The sequence below is a fragment of the Eutrigla gurnardus genome (genome assembly GCF_963514095.1).
Source record: "Eutrigla gurnardus genome assembly, chromosome: 14".
Lineage (NCBI taxonomy): Eukaryota > Metazoa > Chordata > Actinopteri > Perciformes > Triglidae > Eutrigla > Eutrigla gurnardus.
Genome location: NC_139937.1, coordinates 5,911,094 through 5,923,635, shown reverse-complemented (window position 1 = coordinate 5,923,635; position 12,542 = coordinate 5,911,094). Strand labels below are relative to the sequence as shown.

The 12,542-nt window shown below is 40.3% G+C and overlaps 1 protein-coding gene across 1 annotated transcript in view; it reads right to left on the bottom strand.

Moving 5' to 3' along the window:
• Positions 1-12,077, bottom strand: part of hdac9b (histone deacetylase 9b) — a 34,846-nt gene extending 22,769 nt beyond the window's left edge. The window contains exons 1-2 of the mRNA XM_084027061.1: positions 12,062-12,077; positions 10,720-10,769 (exon numbers count right to left, since the gene is read on the bottom strand). Coding sequence (XP_083883187.1) covers position 10,720 — 1 coding nt within the window. The 5' untranslated portion in view covers positions 10,721-10,769; positions 12,062-12,077. The remainder of the gene's footprint in view (positions 1-10,719; positions 10,770-12,061) is intronic.
• Positions 12,078-12,542: the final 465 nt, after the last annotated feature.

Genomic DNA, 12,542 nt, shown 5'->3' with positions numbered 1-12,542 from the left:
AACTGTGTCAAGAACAACTCTCCAGGATTACACATCGCATTTGCTTTGAACACACTTGGTATTGTATGAAGGAGGGGTTTTCAAAAATGATAAACAAAACCCTACAGCACATAGAGTACATCTCCACAACCTGATTACCCAATCTTAAGCGCCAAGTAGCTTTATAGTAGGACTTTTTGAATTAGTGTTACATTCCAAACTGGCCAAGATCTGTAGTTAATATAATCTGACTCCAACCCATAAAAGTCAAGTCAAATGTTCTATCTGACCACTGATGCAGGGCTGGGTTTGTGGCGAAGCAGCCTGTGCCTTTAAATTTTTCATCTTCCTTCATAATTTGACCTGTCCCCCAGCCAGGGGCGTGGAGCCAGCACTGCTATTTTTAGGTCCTGAGCTCTGACGACTTGGCTAGAGAGACACAGAGAAGGAGTTTTACTGTGTTGTTTCAGCTGGACAAACATTTAACCCCTCAATCTTTTTATCACAGCACAACCAAGAAGCCAAGGAAATGCACAGCTTGCAGGCTCGCCCCAGACACAAAACAACTCTGGAGCTAATGCATGATATTGTGCTACTTGATTTTTCACAGAACTCCTCAATACTTCACCGTAATCTCAAAAGTCAACTTAATTATCTTGATAAATATTTTTAATCTCTGTTCACTCTATGTAATAACTGAGTGAATGATTTTCACAAACACAGTCATTGAAAATTGTGGCAATTCTATCACAGAAATTGTTACTCCAATCTCCCATTTGTGACAAATTGAAGTTGAACAGATTTAGCAAACTCCTGATCTTTGGTTTTGGCAGTGAAGTTGGGTAAGATGGTGTGTGAGATAACAAGCCTTCAAGTCCAAGGTAATGATGGCTAAAGACCCAGAGCTCCATCTGTCACAGTGTCTGTCGGAGCAGTCCGGCTCTGACCCAATAGGCTGACGTGAACAGTTTAAGGCATAATTGATCAAAAGATGAAGTAAGAAGAAAGAAGTAAGACTGTCACATGAATGGCAATTATTATAGCAATGGAATCCCTATTTATAAATTATGACAATGTTATTTTGTCCAAGTCCTAAAATTTAAAAGAACATTTTGCACTGTTCCTGTTACTTTGATTTTCCACTATTACACAATAAAAAATACTACATGCTGCAAACTGAGAATATGTTGTCGTGAAATTCTGATCATTCATGGAATACTTTGATTTAATTTATCCATTTGTTAAGCAGTTGTTCACAGAAATTTCCGCACAATATACAAAGATATGCGCTTTATTTTGTCTTGTCAAGGTATCAAACTATATTCTGTGCACTTTTATACGTGTATAAGTGAGTAATGAGTAATGACAAAATAACCTTGGTGAACCTGACCTACTGCTCCTGAAAAAAACAGACATTTCACTGTGACATGTTAGCAGCGATTAACCTACACTTTTTATTTATAACGAGCTTCCTGAGGCTGATGAGGGATTGTGGGATTGGAAATAGCTCTGTCCAATAGGCAGGGTCCAGTAAACCTGCAATGTGGCAAGCCCATTATAGCTCCTCCTGCGTCACTGGCGGCCTTTGTCTACTTTAGTCCTATTAAAGCATTTAAGTGTGAACGTCAGCGTCCCTGCTGGAGAGCCACTCCATTCTGCTCTCTGGGCCACGGGCTCGACTGTCTGTCACCTCCCTCCTATCAACACACAAACGCTGTGTGTGTGTGTGTCTGCGTGCATGTGTGTATGTTTTGACATCAGAGCACTGACATGGAGTGGGGGAATATTAGAGATGAGGGAACAAGTGGGTCAGACCAGTGAAATGCCCCGAGTACTTTCCAAAAATGGAACAAAAATCCATTATAGAAATCAGTAAAGGCATACACGTACACATGCATCCATACACACATCACACACGACATGTTGTTTACTTCAACTTAGTCAATTTTAATTATCAGTTGGGAGTAGAAATACAACAAAGAGATCATTCCTGTCATGGTACCTTAGCTCTTTCCGTTCTATTTGGAGAAACTGTGGTCATAACCTGGGAACTTGTTTTTTTCCCCACCAAATAAGCCTACTCACATTACCACAATACTGTACCACTTCCAAATCAACTCCCAAGTTCTGTGGCTTAATCACCACAGCGCTGCTGCCTTGTGACACACTGTGCATGATGAAACCCAGCAGGGAGGCAGACCGGAGAAGGAAGCGAGCTGAACTTAAATGTTGCAACAAATATGAGGGGTGGACAAACAGTGCTCCTTGTAACTAATTTGATCCTGCTAGAAAATGTTTTGTTCCCCTTAATAGCGGATGATCCATGCGTGGGAGGGAGTGAGTCAGCCATGTTTTGTTCTGTTCTCGTGAACTTCAAAACCCCCATGTATCTCAGAGGGGGGTTTTCTATTGTAAAATAAACTGACGGAGTGACTAATAACCCTCTTCCGTGATTAATCAATATGTAATTTAGAATCAGTTGTATTCAAATGATCTCTATCCACCTCTCTAACTTCCTACCTATTGCATGTCTTCCTGTCTGTGTGGATGCAGGGTTTCATCATGCCACCCCGGGAGGACTGTGGCGGATGTGATCGTTGTCAGGTGCTGAGTTCTCCAGTCAGAGGGGATGCTCCTCCCAGGAGAGGGGCTGCATACTAACAGCAACTTCTGACGTAACCAAGCATGAGTTTCTTCTCTCTAGTGGCCACCCCACAGCTCTCAGAGCAGCCCTTGTGCAAGAGGGAAATTACCTCTCCACACCAATTACGCCCGCCATCTTACTTACATCAGCCCCTGATGAGTCACCATTGCCAACTGTAGAAGAGTTCCGAGATCAATTTAGGGTGTGAGGCCATGGCACAACGCAGTCTCAGCCTCTGCATGTGGAGTACAGCATACTCTATTAGCAACCAAGCCCATTCAACCCGCTAAAAGCCGTAGGTAAAGTTTTGTCACTTCAAACAGCCCATTTTCCCTTCACCTTGCGGTCAGTCTCATAAAAGCACAAAGGCACTACAACTGTTGATATGACGGTAAAATCCAATTAGTCTGTACATCTGGATGTGTTATGTGAGCGTGTTTCCCCACTAATGATTTGGGCGCTCTTGTTTTTATTGGGTTACTCTGTCTGGCGTCCTGTGGTATTTCCTGTTGGACTTTCAGGGTGATATAGAATGCACTTAACAGGTTGGATCAAATAACATGAAAAAGGATTTAAAGGCAGTACTGTTTGGTACTTAATCCTGAAACATTGCCAACAAAGTTTTGCAGTGCAGCTAATACCATAGTTAGATGGAGCCCATGCAGCTTTATGTGTTTCTTTTGGGAGAGAGGCCAAACATAAAAAAGACAAAGATGGTGCTCTTCAAAGAGAGAGATGAATCAACATATATCCTTAAAAGTATGCTCATTCATTCGGCTGTGATCCTTCTATCTGAGATGTGAGAGACAGACTGAACAATAACAGAGTTTCAAAAAGGCAAAAACACAATTTCAAAGCAACCAATTATTGTGATGTGACCTTGAGGTCAGTTTACTTTCTAACTCTGAATAGATCCCTGATGCCGTGCCTTCATCTGTTGCCATAGGCTTTCTAAAAATAGATACGGAGCACAAAGGCACACTGGAAACAGAGGGCACCTAGCTCTTTACTGATCAATGTGCTCATCTCTGTTGGAAACCATTGATCCACTGTTTGTATCAAATTGACCATGTTGTTGTTGAACAACTTCCAACGCACTTTCAATCATGATAAGCTACTAACCAATGAACATGACGCAGGATTCAGAGAAAACTTCTCTGTCTGAACCCATGTGCAGAATGATTGCATCAGTGGCTCTCAGACCTACATCACTGAAATGCCTGCAGGAATCAAACGCCTCATCGGTATCATACGAATACACAGACCCAAAGAGACACATGTGACTTTGATGGAATCCAGCCAAGTTTAACTGACCTTAGAAAATCCCTGAGGGATTAATAAAAACAAAGGTTCTCTGTTCAGAGACATCCTTCCAATCCACATCCTGCTAGTCGAGCCCATTTATGAGTGGATAATCATGGCATCATTCCCCCCAAGTGCCCTGGAGCTATTATTTTTAATATGATAACAACATATATATTTTTGGTATTACCAATATGGTATCACCAGAAAACACATTTTGTCAGGCTTGTTTGTTCTTTGGCAAAATAACAGCACTGTAATTGCAGTCAGAAAAAACACAAGCCAAGATCCAGGTTTTCTTTTAAAAGGACAAATCTCACTCCAGTGACCTGCATTTAAGCACAGGGAATAATCCAACAACATATCACAATTAAAACTGTGGTTGTTTAATGGGTTACTACTTGACTGTATTTCTGTATTTGTCAATGACCTTTAAAGACTCAAACAAAACTCCATTCATGGATTTTAAAGGTCCATCTTAAAAAGTGCAACAGGAAATCAAGTTTACTATGGGAAGGGTGGGCTGACGCTTATTGTCCAAGCCACTTCCACCTACGCCACCACTTCTTTGCTTGACCACTGCACAGTCACAGCACTAGCCTCCTGTGGTGTCTCAAAGGTCTTGAGCCCAACAATACCTCTGAAAAATAGCTCTTCCTCTGATTATTAAGGTAGCGCTATGCATACCGGGAAATGTCCCACAGTGCACCCACCACGTCTGTCTATGTCTGGGCTGCTCAATATGCAGAAACCTGGAGGGGCTCCGATGTATTTTTAAACGCTTTGCTTGGGTGACCTTGAGTTAGATCTCATAACAACATCACACACATATATATATATATACCTCACACACAGTATATACCATAGTTACAAATTCACCCTGAGTTACACAAACTCTTATGTATTGTAAAGACAATGTTTCCTATGAGAATGCCTAAACAACTCAAACAGCGCCCTGTTTCCTTTTCCCCCTGACAGGCAAAGGCATTGTTCAGAGGTCACTTCATTTGTTTGGTGGGAAAATAGTATCAGTTGCTTCAATCACTGATGCATTTCTGTATGGCGTACAAGTATTCTGTCTCATGCTCCAATTCCCCCGTCCCTCTATATTTTACACTTGTCCAATCACTATTATATCACATTAACACAATTATGTTGTATTGTGGTTTGTGTCATTGCAGGGGTTTTAAATAATGAAGATATTCCAAAGTCGTTATCCGTCTTTTTGTCTCCAATCAGTTCTCCTATTTGTGAGCTTCATCCGTTTAATGAAGACCGGAAAGCATAGAAATAACTAAGGCAGCAGGACTTGTAAATGTGGGACGCTGTCCAAGTGGGGTAAAACCCCTGATGGATTCTTCAGCAACAGTGCACCCTGCAGGTTGATTAAAACAGGAAGACGCGATGAAGAAACCATGACGGCTAGAAACCCTCCATAGCAAACCCCAAGACCTAGGAAGACAAATACTCCAACACACAACAAACACAGTGCTAAAATAACTGGACAGCACAGAGGGCCGAGGAACACAGATCCTGTCGAAATATAAATTCATGCACAGAAAAGACTAACACACACATGCATACACACGCACCCAACATAGCAATGCCACCATGCTCTGCTTGGGAGTGGCTGCAGCGTTCCTGACCTCTGCCTTTCATCTTGGATCCAGTAACCAAACTGACTTTTCAACCCAGCCCCGTCAATAACACAGGGCCTAACGAGCTTTGGCTGGCTCTTTTAATACCCATGTAGAAATTACCAGCACAAAAACAGTGTCAACCGTGTGATCTCCTCAAAGCTCTGTGTACAAAAAATGAAAAGACGAAATTAAGTCGAGAACGTGGATGTTTCCTTTTGAACTACAAAGTATGGAGACCCCTACCTTGAAAAGAGCAAAATAAGCCTAATAAATGAGAGAATAGAAAAGGCTTCCAGGCATCCAGACCATTTTCTGTATAAAGAGATGCCTCACTTTTTTAGAAACCTTACATTTTGGCAGAATGCTCAAAGGTTGTCACCACAAAGGAGGTAAATGTTTCTGCTATGGTAACAGATGGGCTAGTAACCCCGTCACACCTATGTGGTCACAGAGACGTTTATGAGGGTTCTGCTCTTAGATATCCAGCCAGTGTGTCCAATCTCTGTGTAATTCCTGGATCCGTTTGTTCTGCACATTTCACGCAAAGTGGGGAGGTGTTGACCTCCTGCATAACTCACAGGATGGGCTGCGAGAGGTGACAGGTACCCACAGATGAAGGGAACAACAAAGAGATGTTTAGCATGATGCATGGCAGCACTGGCAGGGCTTCAGAGGATGATGGGATGGTGTGGAGTCACAACTAATGGGCCCATAAAGTCTACAGTTTGTCTGTTTCTGCCATCAAGAAACAAATGCCCCCACCCTGGTCCCTGTGACAGTTAAGTGACAATCTGCCCGTCAGACTCGGCATACCGAGAATATCCCGTCACTTATTTCAGCATACATATCTGACAGACCAGGATAGAGTTAGGGCAGGGCCGCTCCACATGGTGCCTGTCAATGGGGAAACCAACAGACAGATAAGCAGATGGGTGTGTAAATATATAAATAGTAAGCAGATAGGCAAGACACATATTTCAGGTTAAAAAAACAAAACTAACAAGCCCTTAAAAAATCTCAATGAATTAACAAGATAATTAATATATTGCTTCATCAAAAAACATTAACATATCTTGAATACTTGAAACGGGAGCCTTAATTCTCCCCATTTTTCATCCACATGAGACGAGAGACTGCTCAAAGACATGAATGATTCATCTCTCCATCTCCATTTGGACAGGAAGTGAAAACAAATGGAGGTAGATCCCCCCCAGAGAGCCCAGGGGTCTAAAGTGGGGCTGGATGAACAACACTGAGAACACCACGCTCTGTCTCAGCTGCAACCGGAGCCAGATTCCCTCTCCAGGCCACTGTTCTCCTCCTACTATCTATATCGAGAGAAAATATTCCTCACACATTCACCACAACCTACTCCTTTATTCAACACTTCCAGCCCAAACTCTGCACTGTGAGAACACCTCTGACTTGTTCATGCTGCAGGAGAGCTGGAGGGAATATAATATCAGGTTGGTTTAAGGATTGATTTAAATGTTTTCTGTCTATGCAATGCAACTCCCTTGTTTGCTGTTAATAACTCTTGCAAAAATAAAAAGATAGAACAGAAACAACAAACACTAGAGTGTGAGTGAGGAAAAACGGCAGCTACATTCAGATTGTCTGCACAATGTCTGTTGTAGAGCAAGTCTTTTGCTTAGAACAGAAAAATAAATAAAAGGTGAGAACATGACACTCCATCTTATTTTCATGGCAACACACGGAGATAAAGGCCAGGACTGTTCTCTGCATGCTTCTCAAAACACGTACAATATAAAAACAGAACTATATTAAGTTATCTTACTTGCATTGCAGGTGGAAAAAAAATGTGCTACGACGTTTGCTAATAATTCAAATGATAAATGAGGTTTAAGGCTTCAGGTGGACAAAGAAAACAGCATCTCGAAGGAAGATTCCTGGACAGATGAACTGATCTTAGATCACTGACTTCAAACATCGCCTGTGAATATGTTGTGCCACTGCCAGACCAACAAGGGTCACAACTCCTGGCCACTCCAGGGATGTACAAACACTAACAACAAGCTACTATTTTACAATTCTGCCACATCGTAATCTTTCTTAACCTCGTATCTGCTCAATATGTCACGGACTCAATAACCAAGAAAAACTGTGTTTTTTTTCAGTTGTTGACATACTTGAAAATACAGGGTTTGCAAAGATTATATGAGCCCTAACAGTTTTCTCACAGCAGAGAAAAATGAGTTGTAGAAAGCATAAAACTTGCATGTGCAAAGCTTAACCTGGCGATTACAATTTGCCTTTATTGTGGGTATTTTGTGTGGATTACAGTAATGCTAATCTGCTGACAGCCTTCAATGAAGACATATATAATTGCTAGCTTTATCCCGTCATTCCTGGATTCCTGATAGTAATGAAGAGAACACAACAATGAGCCACTGTAGAACAGACACCAGCACCTTCCTCTGGGCACCAACAGCACCCCTCCTCCTGCAAAAACTCACTGACCCAAACCCATTTTTTCCAGTCTAAGAGAAATGTCAAGTCCAGACCTAGAACTCCTCTCTTTGAAGGGAAAATAGCTGCCAAATATAGCCTGTTCGCCTCTATGCCTCCTGAAATACATCAGGCTCTATGAATTCTGCTAACAGTGTTTCATTTTGGCTGACTGCCATGTAGTCACTTAGTATTAACCATCACAGATATACAAAGTAAATTATAACCAAGCAATGGAGTGTACACTGTTGCCTGGTAACCTAATGCCATGTTGGGGATTCATCTTGTTATGGAACAGAAAACACTAACAGCCAGAGCCAATAATAGATCCTGGACCACACAAAGCATAGTTTAAGGGTGTCAACAAGTATGAACATGAAGCTGACGAGAGATGTACATTCAAGAAACAAATCTCACGTCTTAATGTGTGTTTTTAAGGGTTTCTGTGGTTAAAACCACTGGTGAAATTACATAATTACTATTCATCTGTCATTTTTAAAGAGAAATTATGGTTTATTTATGTGTGACATTCAGCTAAAGAACACATTATGCAGACTGGCTCTGGGTGCTGCAGCTAATGACCAAAGTTGGTTTTATGTCTTTTGAAACACAAAGAAATATTTGGATCATGACAGAATTGTGACGGCATCATACAGACATACTACTACTTCATACAATGCAGTGCTCCATGCTCATGGTTGGTTTTAATATTGTTTTTCTGCATGTAAAATGAGAACATTATTACAATTAATAGGCTTGGTGTTATGAATCTTTTGTTCATCATATATTTCATTGTAATTTTCACTTCAATTCAATTTTATTTATCGTGTCATATATAGAAGTCATCTCAGGACACTTAACACATTGTGCAGGACGAGAATACGCTCAGATTTTCAGAGTTAATACATTTTCAAAGTCCCAACGTCACCCAGGGGCAAGCGTTACAGCGACAGTGGCGATTCCTTGCTTATGTCCTCATATGTAGTCTATGATGATTTCTTTTAATTTCCCATAATATCTTACACTTGATATTAATCAATTACTTAATTATAAAGCAACATTAGTCCATCTATTTATAAAAGAGTCATAACAACAAACAAAATGCATCACAGAGGTCTGATTTGTACGTTAACATAACATTTTCATAATAATGATTGCACAATTTGATAAATCCTACCCTTAAAACAATACTTACACAACTATAATCTGTTCACCCCAAACTCATAATAAACAAATAAATATATAAAGGCTCGTATGTGTTTAAAAAAAAAAGCAACCTGTCATTGTGAGATTCATTATGCACTAGTAATGTATCGTGACATTTTCTGTCATAGATGTCAAATAAAATTGAACTCAGTTTATTTTGGGAAGACATCATTTCATGTATGGAGGTTTCTTGGTGTCTCAATAGAACATAACACCCTCAATTCAGTCAATGCCAAAACACGAGGAGTAAAAATACTAAACCATGACAAACAACAATGTACTGACTTCATAAATTAAATAAGCCTATTGATATTCTATCACATGACTGTCAATTATTTATGTCCAGCCACACATACAAACAGGCTTGTGTTTTCCAACCATTTCTTTGTGCCCCGTGATTGCCTCAATCACTTGGTCATGTCATACTGGATGTCACCCGGCACAAAAAACACAGCGTTCTTTCTCTCGACTAAAACTGAAATTGCTGCGGCGTGAAATAAAGGCTGCCTCAACACTGTCACGGTCAGTCAAGGATGGCACACAAACACAGGAAATAAATCCACAGTGACAAAGTGTAATTCATCACTTCCATCACTTAAGTTGTGAAAAAAAAGGAAAAGACATTGAATTCTCTCCAGTTTGACAAACAATCTCACTCTCACTTCTTATGTCATCCCTGCGAGAAGACGACTTTTAGAATATTTACAGGCACAAATCTGCCAGATGCCAACCGTAGGACAATAATAATCCTCTAACGTGCATGATACAGCATGGATGCCATGCAACATGCTGCTTCTGCAAATACGGCTTGCCACTTGTATAGGCGAACATGCCAACTTATCGGGTCCAGTGAATAATTCCCAGACGCCTGCCAAGATTTGTTCTATCGAAAACATTTTGTCTCATTAACACATTCATTGGTACTATGAAATTATGTGTTAGGCTAAGTGTAAGGTGCTGTTAAAATGATTTTCTCTTCCTGACACAGCTCAGATGGTACCTGCCCCCTCAAGCCATCTGAGCATTGCAGGCATCTGTGAGCATTAACCTGCCAAGAACAAGTCCAAAGTAAAAATATTATAAATATTCTGAAATGGAAAGACGTCTGAGGGGTCATGCGGAATGGCTGTGAAAGGCTTTCATGTCAAGTATGAGCAGTGTTTTCTTATGTTGCTGTCGAAGTGAAAATGTCATGTGTACACTGGAGGGTCTGTAGTCCTTGTGTTTTCCCATTACCTTGCTCAGCGATGACTGAAATGCTGTCACCATGTGACACCTTTGGAAAGAGCGCTGGTCATCAAAGCCATCATACAAGAGCCATTTTAAATGTAACACATGTTTTGGTTGGAGTAACATTGTGTCCAACGAAACAACTGAGAACCAAACTTTATAATAAACCGCATTACCACAGCTGCAGTGTCAATTACTTTCTGTTACTGGCATCTAAATACGTATTTAAGGGGGAAATAAGCTCCTTACTTGACTGATGTCTTCATCTGCTTGTGTTGGCGGTTTTGGTTATTTAGTATCTGTAAACACAAAATATGGAATATGAATTATTCAGCAACATGTGGCTCAACACAGAACAAAATGTGATATAGATATTGTATTTACGGATAGAAATACAGAAGTAAAACATAAGACATAACCAGCGGTGGAAAATAACTAAGTATATTTTACTCAAGTGCTGCAACTAAATATTTATTTATATTAAGTATTTCCTTTTTATGCTACTTTACAATATGAGGTCAATATACTACATGTATTCTTTTATTCTGAAGTTTAGTCCAGATTGAGATTTTATATGTAAAATGTCATTCAGTAATCAAACCATGATTCAATGAAATCAATTAAACCCATCACTGTACAACATTTAAGTACGGCCTATATATGTTAATGCATAGTGCAAGAAGAATGATATTATAGTATAATAATACTACACTAAAAATAGCATTTCTGCATTATTAGTACTTTTACTTTTGATAGGCTACTCTAATCAATTTCAAGTACATTGGCTATTACGTGACAATACATACTTAAACCTAGGAACACAGGACTTTTCCTTGTGATGGCATTTACAGTACATTGTATGGTCTGTTGCATGATCGTACTTCCACCATTGGATAAACTGCAAAACACCTCTGAGAATCGTGTAAGTGGAGGTTATTTATGGACTCATGGTTGTTCAAATGTACATCACACTGCCCACAATCCCAATAGGTTGTTATACCTTAACCAGCTTGTTATTTAATAGTTATATCTAAGTATATGTAAAATGAAGTCTGGTTAAGGCTAATTCAGGAGTTTTAAAGGAAGGGCTTCCCCTCTTGAACCCGTTCGATCATTCATTCGTAAGCAAGTCTATTTATGGGCGGACTGCAAGCGTACGTGTTGGACCAGCCTTCCACCTGAATAATGATAACACCCGCAAATAAAAACACACTTTCATCTCGGTAGAGATCGTCCAGCGTGTTATGGTGATGGTTCCCTATCGATATAGGAAAGCTGAACCAACCTTCTCCATTAACCGAACCACTGAGGGGGCGCTCATCATTAGCAAACTGCTTTACTGTTCAAAAACATAAACGTTTGGCAGAAAAACACAATTATTCTTAAATAATTATAGGACATAACAGCTAGGCTAAATATGAATTAACTACAGCTTTCGCTGCTTGCAATTTAGCAGACAGTGTTTCACATTCATTTAAACGTTAGCTAGTAACGGTACTTATTACACCAGTTGACTTAATGACGTTAAATTGTTTTTGAAACATACTGTAGTTTGAATACACGCCGTGTTCAATGTATTAATGTTACTCACGTACTAACTTTACACCACATGTAGAAACGGTATGTGTCTAACTTCGAGGACAGGTTGAAGTGTGCTGTTCAGGTTGCGGGGGGGGGGGGGGCTGTGTATGACGACTGAGCTATAAATAGTCTTACTTGGTCGGGGACGATATCAAATCCTCGCCAAGGCAGTGGCAGACTGAACACTCTGTCTACTGTCCCCTGGTGACGTGTGATGGAGAGAGGGCAGCTCCGGACACTGTCTCTCTGCAGGTGCACCAGCTGTCTGTCGTGCAAGTGTATCAATAATCTGCGCGTGCGAAAACAAAGGCGGAAGCAGACTAATCTGGCGATAACCGTCAAGAATAGTGCCTCTAATCGTCAGATTATAAACTGGTTTAGTGCCTTTTACTTTATTCTAACAGTACTTTTTGCCTATTTATTATTTTAAACTGTTATCGTATCACAATCCTTCCTTAGATTATAATATCAACAGATTAAAGCCCCAGGAA